This window comes from Cyprinus carpio, chromosome B13, assembly GCF_018340385.1.
Source record: "Cyprinus carpio isolate SPL01 chromosome B13, ASM1834038v1, whole genome shotgun sequence".
Lineage (NCBI taxonomy): Eukaryota > Metazoa > Chordata > Actinopteri > Cypriniformes > Cyprinidae > Cyprinus > Cyprinus carpio.
The window spans coordinates 2,261,344-2,278,677 of record NC_056609.1 but is presented as its reverse complement, the minus strand read 5'-3'; the positions used below and the strand labels follow the sequence as shown (position 1 = coordinate 2,278,677).

General features: G+C 35.3%; 1 protein-coding gene across 6 annotated transcripts in view; it reads left to right on the top strand.

Moving 5' to 3' along the window:
* The window catches only part of LOC109072910 (CUB and sushi domain-containing protein 1-like), a 492,278-nt gene that overhangs the window by 474,599 nt on the left and 345 nt on the right, over positions 1-17,334 (top strand). For 3 of the 6 annotated variants that reach the window (XM_042736246.1, XM_042736242.1, XM_042736247.1), the window contains 13 exons: positions 2,349-2,525; positions 3,530-3,709; positions 5,037-5,210; positions 7,281-7,454; positions 7,581-7,654; positions 7,761-7,872; positions 10,887-11,066; positions 11,508-11,570; positions 14,057-14,218; positions 14,950-15,080; positions 15,299-15,386; positions 15,546-15,678; positions 15,965-16,021. In XM_042736246.1, the coding sequence (XP_042592180.1) occupies positions 2,349-2,525; positions 3,530-3,709; positions 5,037-5,210; positions 7,281-7,454; positions 7,581-7,654; positions 7,761-7,872; positions 10,887-11,066; positions 11,508-11,570; positions 14,057-14,218; positions 14,950-15,080; positions 15,299-15,386; positions 15,546-15,678; positions 15,965-16,021 (1,705 nt within the window). The remainder of the gene's footprint in view (positions 1-2,348; positions 2,526-3,529; positions 3,710-5,036; positions 5,211-7,280; positions 7,455-7,580; positions 7,655-7,760; positions 7,873-10,886; positions 11,067-11,507; positions 11,571-14,056; positions 14,219-14,949; positions 15,081-15,298; positions 15,387-15,545; positions 15,679-15,964; positions 16,022-17,334) is intronic. The other 3 variants (XM_042736243.1, XM_042736245.1, XM_042736244.1) reach the window with 3 other exon arrangements.

Sequence of the window (17,334 nt, the reverse complement as noted above, 5' to 3'; positions counted from 1 at the left end):
GGGTTTTTAGTTTGTGCCTATAAAAAAGGTTTACATATATTCTTAGAACCTAAAGCAGGCTCAAATTACAACATGTTCTCTTTGTTTCTGAACCTCACTTAACCTGCTCTGCTCATTTTTTTCCTGAATTGTACACTGTAATTAGTGTAAAATTGATCTTTTGATGCTAACTGGCCTAAAATCGGTAATTGCCAGTTAACTCAATGACTCTGGTTAGTGGAGCCACACAAAAGGCCTGTCATTAGCATGGTGCGTAATGATACATTGCTTTAATAAGGATTTTTCAAATAGCCTGCTTTAGCTAACAGCTAATGGCAATACAGGACGTTTTGACATGTTTCAGAGTCTGAGCAAAGTTTTTATTTTTTTAATTTTTTATTGTTATTGAAAAAGTTCAATTGGTTTCCTTGTTAATAGAAACTAGACTGAGAGTTTAAAATCAATAAAGCAGTAGTTTATTATTTGCAGTCCCTAGACAATCTAGTTATTTTTGTGCCTGACCTTATTGCATATACATTTGTAGGAGTTTCCCCTTCAGTTGCAAAATTTATGAGAGAAGAGTATTTAAATGAATCATGTAAGGTGATTTACTAAGGTTTGCAATGGTCACTTTACTGGTAATATTGTTTGATGCCCTGAAAAAAAAAAAAATATATATATGTATTAAGAGGAGATTGTAAATATTCATGTTCTTTGTCGTTTTCCTCCATATTTCCCAAATGCAGTCCCTGTATGTGTTTTTGATCACCCACTCTTGCCTGACTCTGTTAGCAAATTATATACAAATTAGTTTATGTATAATTTATATTTAGTTTAATAGAAATCAGCTAATCGAATTTTCTATCTAATTAAACAACACCTATGCATTCGTCAGATTCATTGCACAGGTCCACCATATATCTCAATCTGTAATTGTGTTAATCTCAAATGAAAACAAAATGATAACAGCACTCTTCAAAATAAACCTCCTGGAAGCTAGAAGTCGGAATCACCCCAGGAAGTATTCATACCATATTATTAGAGGACAAGACCAATGTGCCCAGTAGCTTATCTTTAATTTATTTGTTTGTTTTCTGCTATAGACAGTACGATGGGGTTGTGTAAAATAGATCGATAATATACAATATTCAGGGCACATTCATAATTGAATAAGGGCTTTAACACATGGCTGAGGAAGATTTCTGTGGGTGGTAACTCAGTGGTGAGCTTTGTAAGGATACAGACAATACTTTTCAGATACTAGAAATAAAACACAAGCCTGTTGCCACTTACAAGTAATGACTTAAAATTTGGACCTATATCTGTTTACAACAGCCCTCCACTGGGATCCCATTAACTCTTAATTGGTCCAGTTTTTCTCTATTTGCTTAAGTTGTATATTATTTCATCCAAGAGGATATGAGGGCCAAATTACAGCTCCAAAGCTTGATGATAATAAAGATAAAGTGAGTCATTTATGTTTCCAACTATTTCAACAAAATTTCTGCTGATTAAAATAACCCAGAGAGGGTAAAATTTCAAAGATAATTGTAGAAGTTTTTAAGTTCATAATGATTTCTTAACTATAACTTAACCAACAACCAGTTGATCTTCAGTATGCTCTTGGAGCATAAACAACACTCTTAAATTCTTGTTTCTTCAATAGAAATGAAAATGAGTAATTTATATATAATTTATAGTTGCGCTTTGTTCATCATAATTTGGAAAGCATTAGTGAAAGCTGTGCAATATGGCTACCCGGTGTAAGGCTGTTACTATTTTTTTAATTTCCAATAAATCTAAATTCTAATTATTACTATTTGAAGTAATGTTTGAAATAAAACATTTAATTTGGAGCTAAATTGACCTACCATGCTAACAACACTGCAAAATACTTTTAATTTCTTGTTCTTTGTTTCCACAATAGCAGTCAAAATATATCATTTAAATATTATTGACTGTTGCACGTGAAAAGCACTGGTGAAAACCGTTGTATAGACACTCAACCAATTTATGGCTGTCAAGCATGTTTGTGCTATTAGAATTCGAAATCTAATTAACCACACTGGAGCGTATCATCTTTACTTCCCTTATCTGAAAATGCCACTTCAAAGTATGAGGGGGAAAAAAACTTGTCAAAAGCTCCAACTAATTGGAAAAGGAAGTTCATCTACCTTGCCAACAAAACTGCAGGCTGTAAAACACAGTGCTTGTGGTGTAATTGGAAGTGTTTTGCTTGTGGTGCTAGCCCTTAGATAAGTTTCACAGAAGCTCTTCTCTCTCGATTCTGTTTTCAGTCCCGCAGAGCTGCGATCTTGTACTCATCACGTTCTCTCTTAAACTTCTTTGGTCTTTGCTTGCCTTCCCAGCTGTATCCTGTGGAAACCCTGGAACGCCGGCCTACGCCAGGATCGTTTTCAGCGATGGTATGCTGTTTCCTAGCTCAGTGACGTACACCTGCTGGGAGGGCTACAAGACCTCTGGCCTCACCACTCGCCATTGCACCACCAATGGCACCTGGACCGGCTCAGCACCAGATTGCATTGGTTAGAACTGCAACCTATACTTTTTTTGATTATCGCCAATTTATTTATTCATTTAGCCTGCTTTTGCAATTAAACAAGCATTGCTTATGTAATGTATCCTGTGTGCTTCAGGAGTTGCACTGGCAGTTGATTACTTCTGCCACTAGTCACATAATCCACCACTGTTTACACAGATTCGATGCATCTATTAAAATGGGGGAATAGCTAGTAATGGGAAAATTTACAATGGGGTCCAAAATCTGATACCACAATGAAGAGATGAGATATAGATAATTATGATGTAGATAATTATTTAGGCCTTGATAAAGCAGACAAATTCAAAACAAAGACAAGCTAACAACATGTTCAAGATTCTGCTCTATTTGTAGATCAGTAATTACATTTGTGACATTAATCGTGTTTTTCTATGAAAGGTCAGATGTTTTTGATTCCACTGAAGCACAAAATGGTCTTAGGAACATTCTCAAATCATACTGGATGAACATGATCATCAGGTTTTACACAAATTTGTGGAACTTTGTTGCTGCTGTCATTAAAACAAAAGGTGTATATAACAAACTATGAAGACATTCTGACATTTCATGTTATTTTTTTTACTCACTGTTGTTCTGGTAATATATATTTTAATGAGAAATTAGAAATTTAAAACAAAGTACATTAAATAAAGGGAATTTGTTAGCATTCCCAATTTTGGAACTACATTAAGGTAAAAATAATAGGAACCCAAATGTCATGCAAAATGTTTTCTTATTTTGTTATGTTGCATATTTATTCTGTGATGGTTTACTTTTTTCACATCCATCTATACCTCATACCCACATCTGTCTATAATAGCTAGAAATGCAAATGTAGTTGTATGTAGTGCAGATTGATGTGAACAGAAAAAATATAGTTTACACAATAAATGTTTGTATTTATTTTAAATTCAGATCATTAAATTCAAATTGCTTATTTTTATTATAAATAATATATTTCCTAGTCTTGCTTGTTCTCTCGCTTTGCAGTTATCAGCTGTGGGGATCCTGGTCCAATTGCCAATGGAATTTACATTGGAAATGAGTTTATATTTAACAAAACCGTCCACTATCGTTGTAACCCTGGATATGTGATGGAGCCCCCTAGTTCATCTACTCTACGCTGCAGCAAAGATGGCACTTGGAATCAGACCAAACCAAGCTGCCGAGGTAAGCTCAACTTCAAATGTACAGGAAGTATAGTTCTCCAAGATTCTCTCTGTGCAGGCAGAGAGGGCAGCATATCCTGTCACTCTCCAAACAGCATCATGAGAGCTTTTAAAAGATACACTAATATTGTGGAGTTCATAGCATCCCAACATCAAAAGCCTTTCAGATGTTTTTGATCTTTTCTTTTTTGACTTGCCTGGCAAGTGAGATTATTCACTTATGAACTCCAAGGAGACGTTGCCATGAAATCTGTAGGATCTATGTTATCAGATGTCAGAATGAAATTAGCGAGTGGTGCAATGCAGACAGCTCAGTCACGATCATTTCTAGAAAATATCAGATACATGTTTTCGAACGCAGGAAGAAATGCAATGGATGCTTGAAATTCAGAGTGATTTTAGTACGTAATCCCATTTAATCATCGCTTCCTGCCGTTAGCAATACACTTCCTCCTGTTAGCAAACGGAACATGATGATCATGGAAAGAAATTAAATAACTCTAAGCCCCTTGTTAGCATACTATTCTTTCAGATCTTACTTTTCCACGTCTGAACAAGTGAAAGAAGGAGGTGTTGAGTTTGGACACATCTTCAGTCAATAATAATGATGGTGATGAAATCAGGGCTGTCAGCTGCCTTTAAACTGAGGTAGCAAACAGAATATGGAATTTGATTTTGAATCTCAATGTAGGACAGTCAAATAAAATTCAGAATCACTGCTGTGATTAAAGTATAGATTTTAATGCTACATGAGGCAAATATTTGTTTATATTGATAATCACTGTTTAAAACGCCACTTATAGAGGCTTGTATTTAATTTCTATACTATATGTGTAGTTGACATGACATATTTTGAGACACATCCTGCAGTATGACAAAACACTTTTCTAATTATAGCATAATGATTAGCCATGCAGCATTTATGAACTTATTAATTTGGAGATTACATGGAACTTTAAAAAAAAAAAAAAAAAAAAAACATTTGTCACACCTCAGGACCATTTATGAAGGGAAAAAAGGTGATTTAAAACAGTGCAAAATTTACAAGAGATGGTGTTCAGTTTCTGTATGTAAAAATGTCCTTAATGCATTATTATACATTTTTAATTGTTACATTTTGATATTGACAAAAAAGCATCAACTACATATACTGTATGTTTTGACAATAGTGGGAGAGTACATTTCCAGAATGCTATAATTATAATAATAATAATAATAATAATAATAATAATAAATAATAATAATAAAAAAGCATTAAATAAAATTAAAAGGGAGCTAATTCATGAATACTGCATACTGTTTAACTTTGTTGTGGTGTTGTTTTTCAGTCATCATGTGTGGCCAGCCTCCAGCTATCCGCAATGGGCGAGTGGAGGGCTCAGACCTGCAGTGGGGTTCTAGTGTTACCTACAGCTGCTTTGAAGGATACCAGTTGTCCTCTCCTGGAATAGCCACATGTGAAGGGAACGGCACATGGCGTGGCGAAATCCCACAGTGTCTGCGTAAGTACCATTCTGTTCCATTAACAGAAAACAGAATTAAACTCCATTAGCACATCCATGAAAAGAGGATGTAAACAATGTGTTTTGCTTCAGTAGACAGCATATTTAATTACAAATGAAAATGAGGCTGTGAGGGATATAAGTACAGTTTGTTTTGTGCTGATGTACTTTAGAACGCTTTCTGCAGTTCTTCTTGTCCACTGAAAATTCATGGAAAGTTGTATTTACAATTCACAAGGTACAGTATACATTTCTTTGTCACTTTCACATTTGAAGAAAAAACAAACAAACTGATAGCTGTCCAAATACATCTTCTGCAGTATAAACGGTGTAGGAAAATCTCAACCATCTTGACAAATTTCTGCCATCACACCATACATACCATCATAGCACCCTACCATAAATCCATATATGGGCCAAAAGTTGATATTTTCTGTGGCGGCTGTTGTTGTGTTTGGAGTATTGTGTCGCTATGATGGAAGGTTCATGGCTTGACTGAAATTGTGTAAAACGCAGCTACGGCACATCATAAAACCTGTTTTGACATTTTCAATACAAGTGTCAACACATCACAAATGGATCCCTCAAGTAGCCTGGCTTTCCGGCATGCAGCGTAAGAGGTACGAGGTGCATGCACGGAATCTGCCGGTAAATCCTTCTGGCTTTTATTGTAAGCCTTTGACACAATGTCAGCTGTTACAACAGAAATCCTCGTTAAAAGTGCCAGAAAAAAAAGAAACCATATTGTAAGTGCAAACACCAAAAAGTACTATTATATAGAAGAGAACAGGGCTAGTTGTCTGACAGAGAAGATGTCATGAAGACTATATCCCAGTAAAAGTTTGGAGACAAAAGACACAAATGCTTGTTTTCTCCAGAAGTGTTTTATATATATATATATATATATATGTGTGTGTGTGTGTGTGTGTGTGTGTGTGTGTGTATATATTATGCTAGTTTCAAACTTTTTTTTTTTAAACTATTTGATTATCCAAACTATTTTTTTTTTAATATATATGATATTTGCGATAACAAGTTACCAATTACCAATTTATTATTTATTAACAATTTATATGTCTATATATTGTAATGTTATACAAGTTATTAATTAGAACATCTGAATTCATGTAAAGTTAAATATGAGAGGTCATGAGTACAGTCACAGCTAAATAGGTTTGATGAAAAGTGGAGTGCACTCACAATACAGCATTTCCTCAAGTACCCTGTTTCTTTTATAAAACAAAAATTATAACTTCTTAAAGTAAAAAATATGTAAACCATCAAATAAATAATATAAAACCATCAAATAACATCCTTCCACTACAAAAAATAGTCCATTTTTCCCATTTGTTTTCACAAATCCCAGTGCTTGAATAGAATAGAATAGAATAGAATAGAATAGAATAGAATAGAATAGAATAGAATAGAATAGAATAGAATGGCAGGTTTCTAACTTGCATAAGCAATAGTGTGAAAATGTGCCCTGCTTTTTGCCTTAGGAAAAAGGATGACAGCTAGTCCTGGTCTCCCCTACAGTACATACAGTACAGTAACTCACAATGCAGCTCATTCTGAATACTGCAGGCTGGTTGATATTCAGCCTTCTCAGTTTCTCCTAGATCACACCTCAGCTACACTTCTTCCACTGGCTTCCTATGCCTTCAAGAATCAAGTTCAAACATTTGTCCTAATGTACAAAAGCAGTCATTGGTCAGGCACCTTCCACCATCCAATCCATGCTGACACTTAGGACTACTCAGCCTTTCATCCAAATATTTGATGGATTCAACTTAAAATGAAAAACCTGGGCAGGGGTGTGTGTGCTGTAAAATCATGCTAAAACTCTTTCTAAATGCCTTAAATACTGCAAGAACAAGTGAAGCACAAGAAGAAATGTGACTATTTTATTAGTCCTGTTTTGAGTGTTAAAATGTGTCAAAATCAAACACACCACCACCTTTCACTGCTAATTTGCACTCTTGAAAATGAAAGTACTGAGGCAATGATTCTGTTGGTACTAGCGGCCTAACTTTTTTTTTAAATTATTATTATTATTTGTGTCCTTTATAGCGGTGTTATGTGGAGATCCAGGCACCCCTGCAGAGGGCTTCATAGAGGGCCGGCAGTTCACCTACAAATCAGAGGTGTCATTCTACTGCAGACCTCCATTCCTGATGGTAGGCTCTTCAAGAAGAGTTTGTGAGGCGGACGGTTCATGGAGTGGAATTCAGCCTTCTTGCATTGGTCAGCCACTATTTACATTGGAAAAAGCAATGCTATTACATTTCCATGCAGTATTTATGATAATTGTAAATGAATTCTTAAAAAAAAAAAAAATAATAATAATAAATAAATAAAATCTATTTGTAGATCCAACCAGCAATGCATGTAAGGATCCCGGAACCCCATCATATGGAATTCCAGTCCAGGCGCAGGGATTTGAGGTGAGAACAAATGACATTCAATCATTCCTTGTCCTTTAGTTGAGTAAATTACAGGTTATGCTTCTTTGGTTTCAGGGTTTCAATCTCAATAATGCTCTTCTTTCAGGTCGGAAGTAAAATTTTCTTCAGATGTCGGAAAAACTATCACATCCTCGGCTCAACAACGAGAACGTGTTTAGAAAACTTAACATGGAGTGGGATGCAACCAGAGTGTGTTGGTAAGCATTGCTATATACAGACTCTGTTCCAAAAGCTAGTGAGCTGCCTATGCTGGCAGCAACTGAGTTGCCCTGAGCGGGAAAGCTGTTCTGAGTAACCTTCTTTTGGCCAAATTCTAAATTAACATCGCATTTATCCTTTGCACAGAAGGCAATACCAGGTTGCATTGTAACAAGGTCATTCAAAAAATCAAACCAAGATGGGAAAAATAAGGAATGCATTCAGTATTGGAAAAATAAAAATAAAAAATGTTTCTTAAAATAAATGTATAATTTAAAAATTGATTATTTTATACATTAAGTATTCTACATATTGTTATGTTGCACACACAGTTTTGGTAACACTTTATTTTAGGGAGCAATTCTCACTATTAATTAGCATGCATATTACTAGCATATTAGCTGTGTACTGGTATTTATAAAGCATTAAATAATGCCTTATTCTGCATGACCATATTTAAGATCCCTTATTACTAACTCATACCTAAACTTAACAACTACCTTACTGATGCAATTAATAAAATTAAAAGTTTATTGAAGCAAAAGTCATAGTTAATAGTGAGAATTGGACCTTAAAATAAAGTGTGACTTTCATGCTGTTGTCATCATTTCCAGTCAAAACACATTTTGCACTGCATGAGGTGGAGTTGCTGCAGGTATATTTAACCTGTTAGATATTTCTTGGGCACATGTGCAACGCATCTGTCCGATCGTGATTTGCATCTGATTTCGGGCCTCTTTTGTCGTACCATCTCAGTTTAATGTTGCTGAGCAGAAAATCTAGTGTAAAAACAGAATTAGAGTATCACATTGTTAGCTTAGCAACATGCTAACAGCAAACTATTGAAATCAGGTAGGTGCTACATGTGAAGAGTACTATTTGCTGCCTATGTAGGCCACTTATGATGTTCCATTTCACTTAGCATACTGCCTCAAATGGAAGTTTCCTCTGTAGGCGTCTGACAGCAAGGCAGCTCCTTAAGTTTTGGAACACAGCCATAGCATTACATTCGAAACAAGGTTTCATCAGTGTGTGATTGATGATGTACTATCAGGAAAACAAAGGTAGGTGAAGAGAGAGAGCGAGAGCTAGAGCGAGATCTTTACACAGGAAATTACTGCAGAAGGGCATTGTTTGAAGAAGTACAGATTACTTTAGAGTTAGGGCGGCTGAGGGTGCTGATGTCAAAGACTCTGACAGCTTAGCAGAGAGAAGTTTGCTCTTGCAAACCTACTTTTTGATAGAAGTTCTCTGAGCAGTGTCATGCACTTGATCCTTGCCAGTGTCCCAGTTATTATCCCCTAAGCTGTATATGTGAATTCCACATTGTGATGCTTTTGTAATGAAATGATTGCTGCAAAAGGAACAAATGTGGGCAAAAGAATTAAAGTTAGCTGAGTTTAAACAGCTTGTACATAAATTTGAGATTTGTGGACCACTTTGACAGAGTGCCGCACCAAATCCTTAGGGCGTCTCGTCTGTGTAAAGCAGTCAGACTGTCAGAAGCTGAGAAGCAGGGAGAACTGAGTTGACGAAAAGTGAGGTGTGAGGACATGGCTCATATATTATGGAAGATGGCAGCACTCAAGGCATGTCCCAGAACGTTTCTCTCAGTGGTGTGGCTTTATCTCTACCATTCTATAGTATGCAGCTGGGACTCCGCTGTAAATCCACTGTAAGCACATATCAATGCCTTATTCTACATGACCTTATTCTACATCCCTAATCCTACCCAATACCTAAACTTAACAACTACCAACTTAACAAAAAGCACAAATGTCAGGGCATGACAAAACTTCTCCAGGCCCCAAAAATACCCTTAGACTCCAGAGGGTTAATTATTAATAAGCAGCAAATTAGAAATTTATTGAGGGAAAAGTCATAGTTAATAGTGAAGAAGTGTTCCCTATTCTAAAGTGTTACCGGTCCATTTTATTCTTACTATTTTTTTGAAATCCTTAGAAAAACTAGCTGCATAAGACATATTTAGTACACAGAAATAAACATTTCAAATCCTTCCTTTTTAATTTAATTCATGCATGTAACAAGTAACACATTTGCACCAGCCAGTTCATCATGGACGTGATGTGTAAACTTTGCAACAGATGTATCAGGAGTTATAAAAAATTAACGGCATAAATAATAAATGCTACTTCTGGACCATGTAGTATATGTTATTTTATCTGTGTGATAAAAGTGATGAAATAAACAAAAACCTATCCATGTACACTCATTTAGATTAAATATGCCACTCTCAAGGAGTTTAGTGAACAAATTAAATTAAATCATCCAGGAGTTAAAAAAAAAATGCATTCATTTAATGTAAATAGAATATCAAATAAACTGAAAAAAAAAAACATATTGATGCAGGATAAACAATTCTGAAGCTTCTTGATATGTTAAAATAATATTAATTGTGTGAAGGGTCTTATGTCCTTCATATAGAGATCTGGGAAAGACCAAAAAAAAATAAACATGCATTTATATTGATGTTCTATTTTAGGCATTCTACTAACTATAAGTAACTTTGCAACTACATGTCAACTGCCAGTCATTAGAGTATTAGTAGACTGTCTGCTTAACATCTATCATAATAGTTTGATGGCACATATTCTACTGACTCTTAAGTAACTTTTCAAGGTCAAGTAAACATATTCTACTAGACCTAACCTAACAACAGTAATAACTAATACTCTACTAACACTAATACTAATGAGAGATTCGTTGTTGAAAATGAATAAGAGTTAGTTGGCATGTAGTTGCAAAGTTACTTAAAGGTAGTAGAATGTCTAAAGTGGACTATCAAAATATAGTGTACCCCAAAAAACAAACAAATAAAGAAATAAATAAACTAACTGGCATGAAAGTGATACTTAAGTCTGACCATTAGCCTTATTTCCTATGAATTACCAAAATACATGGGTTTACGTGATTCCCCATTGAAAGTAATTGGCTCTGATATGTGGTAATTAGTTTGAGCATTGCTGTTTTTTCTTTCTCTTTCTCTTTTTAGCTCATGCCTGTAGGCAGCCTGAGACGCCATCCCATGTAGACGTGAAGGCTATAGACCTGCCTACTCTAGGTTACACACTCATGTATACATGCCAAGATGGTTTCTACCTATCTGGAGGATCAGAGCACAGGACCTGCAAAGCAGATGGAAGGTGGTCAGGCAAACCTCCAGTCTGCAAAGGTATTGAAACAACTGTACTAATAACTTATGGAATGTGGGTAACTGCACCCAAACATGAAAATCATGAAATTATTTACATTATTTTACATTATTAAAAAAAAAAAAAAAAAAAAAAAAAAAACGGCATACAGAATACAGTGAGGGAACAATGCCTTAAATACACTGCCCTCACTTTTAGTGATTGACAGTGATACATATGTTTAGTTCTTGGAACCATTTCTAAAACTCTAAGACTAAAACTCTTTGAAAATGTACATTGTTAAACAGAATGGCAGTGTCAGCATTTATGAATGTATTTAAGTTATTCATGTCTGTCAAACTGATGTAGAAATTACTCATTCTAAGAGAAACTACAGCAAGAAACTTTGATTAACTGTCATTACCATTGTGCAGGTTTCATCCACAAATGTCAAATGATCAATTATTTGCTCTGTTTCCTAGTTGGACCAAAAATAAACAGCAAATCAAATGAGGATCCAGACCTGCAGAAAAACAAGATTCATGGTATGAAACCTTTCAAGTACCCCTTGAATGATCCATTTTGCTGCCATCAAAAATAAACTTGTGCTACATGAAGTTGAACCATGGTCACTGGAAATAATGGGCCTGTAATGTTGCATTGCTGAAAATGATATTTTTTAAATGTCAGAGTAACAAAGATAAAGGTGAAGTGTGATTATTTTCAGTGTTAAAATGTGATTGCCTATCCTGCTTTGACTGGCAAAGACCAACTATTTGTAAACCTTTCGTAGGTTTTGTAGAAGTGTTTGGGAAACCTTTTCCCGGTACTATGGCAGAAATTAGACATTTCACCTTTAACATTTAGCAGTCCAAAAGTTTTTAGACACTTCAGTTATTCTTAAATTATTGTTACATTTGTAACAAGTGGAATCTGCAAATAAAGTCTGCTTTTCTCAGAACTAACAATTATGTTTAAGCAGCTGATGTTGGTGAAATTTTACTAGTGAATTCAACTAATATGAAATGCGCTTGTCTTTTGCTACCTTTGTACAATTTCATGTGCCTTAAATGTCCAAATACAAACCCTATTCCAAAAAAGTTTGGACACTGTACAAATTGTGAATAAAAACAGAATGCAATAATGTGGAAGTTTCAAATTTCAATATTTTATTCAGAATACAACATAGATGACATATCAAATGTTTAAACTGAGAAAATTTATAATTTTAAGGAAAAAAAATAGGTTGATTTTAAATTTCATGGCATCGACACATCTCAAAAAAGTTGGGACAAGGCCATGTTTACCACTGTGTGGCATCCCCTCTTCTTTTTATAACAGTCTGCAAACGTCTGGGGACTGAGGAGACAAGTTGCTCAAGTTTAGAAAATAGGAATGTTGTCCCATTCTTGTCTAATACAGGCTTCTAGTTGCTCAACTGTCTTAGGTCTTCTTTCTCGCATCTTCCTCTTTATGATGTTTTCAAATGTTTTCTATGGGTGAAAGATCTGGACTGCAGGCTGGTCATTTCAGTACCCGGATCCTTCTTCTACGCAGCCATGATGTTGTAATTGATGCAGTATGTGGTCTGGCATTGTCATGTTGGAAAACGTCTGGAAAAATGTCTGGATGGGAGCATATGTTGTTCTAGAACTTGGATATACCTTTCAGCATTGATGGTGCCTTTCCAGATGTGTGAGCTGCCCATGCCACATGCACTCATGCAACCCCATTCCATCAGAGATGCAGGCTTCTGAACTGAGCGCTGATAACAACTTGGGTAGTCCTTGTCCTCTTTAGTCCGGATGACATGGCGTCCCAGTTTTCCAAAAAGAACTTCAAATTTTGATTCGTCTGACCACAGAACAGTTTTCCACTTTGCCACAGTCCATTTTAAATGAGCCTTGGCCCAGAGAAAACGCCTGCGCTTCTGGATCATGTTTAGATATGGCTTCTTTTTTGACCTATATAGATTTAGCCGGCAACGGCGAATGGCACGGTGGATTGTGTTCACCGACAATGTTTTCTGGAAGTATTCCTGAGCCCATCTTGTGATTTCCATTACAGTAGCATTCCTGTATGTGATGCAGTACCTATCCCAACTTTTTTGGAATGTGTAGCTCTCATGAAATCCAAAATGAGCCAATATTTGGCATGACATTTCAAAATGTCTCACTTTCAACATTTGATATGTTATCTATATTCTGTTGTGAATAAAATACAAGTTTATGAGATTTGTAAATTATTCCATTCATTTTTTACTCACAATTTGTACAGTGTCCCAACTTTTTTGGAATCAGGTTTGTACTTGGGGACCCTGTATCTACTAAAGTGTATATGCTTGTTCAAACTAATTCAAGTTTATTTGTTTAGCGCTTTTCACGATACAAATCAATGCAAAGAAGCTTTACAGAAAATTAAGTTTCTACAATATATTTTGTAGTAGCTTATCAGTGGTGACTATGTCAAATTGATGTACAGTACATATGGCAGAAATTAACGGTAAAATTCACTTAATGATGTAATCAAACAGATGAACACTATGTAGCGATCAAACTTGTAACAAAATTTGGTAGTATATGTTATTTCAGGCTTGGCATCATCTGAGGTCCTCTAAGGGGTTGGCATCATCTCTTCTCAGGTATTACATCACCTCACATAAACATAAAAACAAAAACAAAAAAAAAACATAAACCAGAAACAGAGAAACAAATAGAGACATAATTAGTGTAGCTGCTGTTCCAAACCAAGCAAAAATGATTTGTTCAACCCAAGCTTAGGAATAATAATGCACATTTGATCAGATATAACTACAGTACAAGATTATGAGATGCATTATTTGAATGCATGGCCAAAGAGCTGTGTCTTTAATCTAGATTTAAACAGAGAGAGTATGCATGAACCCTGCATGTTATCAGGAAGTCTATTCCAGAGTTTTGGAGCCAAATGCAAAAAAAAGCTCTACCTCCTTGTAATGCATTTCATTTAATTGCATAGATGTCGGAATGATTACTGTATGCGTTTTGTTTAGTTCCTGCAGACGTGTTCTCTTTGAACTCTGGTTGGGCTGGATTCTATGAGTACCTGGGAAAGAGACAGGCTGCCACAGTAACAGTCAATGCATTCAATGCCACCACCAGCCGGGTCAACGTCACTCTTCTGGAGCAGAGCGGGGTGTACATTAAACTCTCTGGTAAGTTGGAGTTTTCTGCCAGGTTTGACACCATGTTCAATGAAGACACTAGGGCAGAGTGGTACAGTATGATGGATATATTGTACGACAGAACAAATTTGTCAGTTGGACGAGATTTTGCTATGCTGTTTATATCTATCTATAAAGATATCCACACAGATGTCAGTGAGCAGGGTTACTTTAGGTTATTTGCACTAGATCCCAGCAAGAAACATGAAACGTGAACGTAAAGTGTAATGAAGAATGTTATTAATTAGCGTTGATAATCACAACAAGAAACAGCATTGTTTGTTGGTCAGTATAGAAATCAACTGATGTGCGGTCAGCTGCTGCGGCAACAATATGACATGTCATTGATCCAAATGTCTTGTTCGAAGATATTTAGGAGTCTGTTCTTACATATTAAACATGCTGAAAGAGAAGGATTGTCTTACTTTGATGGGAGATTGAATGAATATTTATGAATATGAAGAGTGAATATTTGAATTAGCATTACATCCAATTTCTCAGATGAATTGAGCGGGCTTAATAGCTATGGATGCTTTCCGCATTTTCCAAATATGTTTTCCTTAACCCTACTTCCTAGTCCTAGACCAAAAATAAACAGAAAAGCATTATAAATGCAGGTTTATACAAGAAATTCCAGATGACGGATATTGTTGGTTATTTCAGTTAATTATTTCCTTATAATGTTGTTGTTTTTTTTTGTTTTTTTTTGGGTTGTTTTGCAGGAACTTACAAGAAAGAAGAAAATCATCTATTATTAAAAGTTTACCAGATAAGAGGCCCAACAGAACAATATTTTAGTAAATTCAAAAATGATAACTGGGCAATGGATGGATATGTGAGTAGCACAAAATTGGTAATAATCAAATTAATAAAGCATTGTATTTTATACTGTGCATGTCATTTGAAATCTTGCATTGCTTTCTTACTAATGAAAGAAGTTTTATATTATATTATCTTTAATATTATCTTTGTCTTTGACAATGTAGCAATATATTTGAAAGTCATTGTTTTGGCAAAATAGGGCTATATATATTTAACCTGTTATACCTTCATGTCTATTATTTGTTATAGGTTACAGCAGAAACGGAGAAAAAAATGTTTGTTTACCAAGGGCACATTCATAGCAAGGACTTCGGGAAGTTTCAGTTAACAAGACAAGGTAGATTATTTCATTTCATATCATATCAATACATGAAAAGTAAATTAATATATTAAAATGTATAACATTTATAGATTTAATACTTATTTAATTTATGATTCTAGACAGATTTTCAGGCAGGTGGTGATTTCTAACTGTTTATTCTGAATTTTCCCTCAGGACTTATTACCACAGATATGGATCTGTCTAATCCTTACTACGGCACAAACAGCAGTTCTGTGGCAGCTGCCATTCTAGTGCCCTTCTTTGCGCTTATTTTATCAGGGTTTGCCTTTTACCTCTACAAACACAGGTAAGAGCAGCCGACTTTAATGTCTCCTATGTTGATGTCATTTGTCTATAATGAATGTGAATCAGCATTGTGTCACTGTAGTGATAGGAAACTCCTTTGCCAAGCCAGTAATTGGCATCTGCCTATAGACGTTAGCAATTCAAATCTCTTAAAATGCCACTGAGTTCAAATTAAGGCAATGCTAAAAAAGGAGCATGGGAGTTTTCCTACACAAACAAAACAATGTGACAAAGTTGTCATGAAGCATGACAGTTCCCCGATATTAAAATAATAAAAAAATTGGCAGGGCTCTATCACAAGGCACAGATGACAATGAGAGACCCAAAGACCTGGCCGCCACCAGGTAAGTCACCAGAAGCTAATTCCACAGGCGACGAGCCCTTTACAGCCACACATTCATTGTCTGCATTTTATTTGCTCATCTCGTCTGAGGCAGGGCAGAGTGCAGGAATAATGGGAAAAGAAGTGACATAGATACTTTTGTAGTCCCATATTAGATTGTCATTTCTGTCAACCCTAATTTGACCAACTAAAAGTCATCCTGCTTATTTCTGTTTGTGTACATTTGCCACTGGAATATCATGAGAATTGCGTCTGATGTGGTGACATGCCAGTGTCTGTTAGTCAGTGGAAATATGAATTGGGAACGGGATGTAGGTGATTTATTTAGATTTGGACCGTACAATTTGAGCAAGATCATAAATCATCCACTGTCATCCAAGCAAGCCTGGGAATCAGTTACAGTATTCAAAATTTAGATCATCAAGACGTCAGTGACCTTTCCAAAATGTGATTTGTTTTTTGTTTTTCCATGGTTTTAATTATTGGTGGTAAGAAGCAGCAAAATTTCCAAGTTTTAAAAATAGCTTATTACCATATAGAATACCTAGATTATCAACTACATTTGCCAAAATGCATTATACCACAGAGCATAATGCACTTGGAATGGTAAAACACAATGCACTCAGTGTGAGCTCACATTTCAGTATGCTAAATGACTTGAAAGTAATTAATTATTTGATCAGATCAACCAAGAGTTTTACTCAAAATATATATGAAATATGAAATAAAATGCAAAAAAAAATATGTCATGTGACAAACACATCAACACTTGACAATGCAGCATACTGCTAAAATCTGTTCTATTTTGAAAAAAAGTATGCAATAATTCAGCATTTACTCCACAGTATGCTAGTATTCCATAGGCATTATTTCACCATAAATGTTTTAAGCAGTAGTATGCCACATTATCACCTGACCTCATTGCGTTTGTCACAATAAATTTTTAATTCAAGCAGGTGGCATCTTCTTGGGAATAAAATTATTTTGCATTATTAATAAAGTGTTGCGTAAAAATGTCAAGTTGACCAAAATGCATTGTGAGATACAGTGTTCCATGTTAAGTAAGGATATCTCTACATAGGACACAAGCCATACGGACTACTTTTATAATGCATTTCATGTAAGAATGTATAGGGTGGAAATAACAAGGGTGAGTAAATGCCCCAATTTTATTTATTTATTTTATATTTATTTTATTTTATACACTATTTTCCTGTCCTAATTTTGTAATTTAACCCAGCTAACATACTTGTCACTTCCCATTGTTGGATGAGGACATCATGTTCTTTTGTTTAAGTTTTATCTAACATGTCT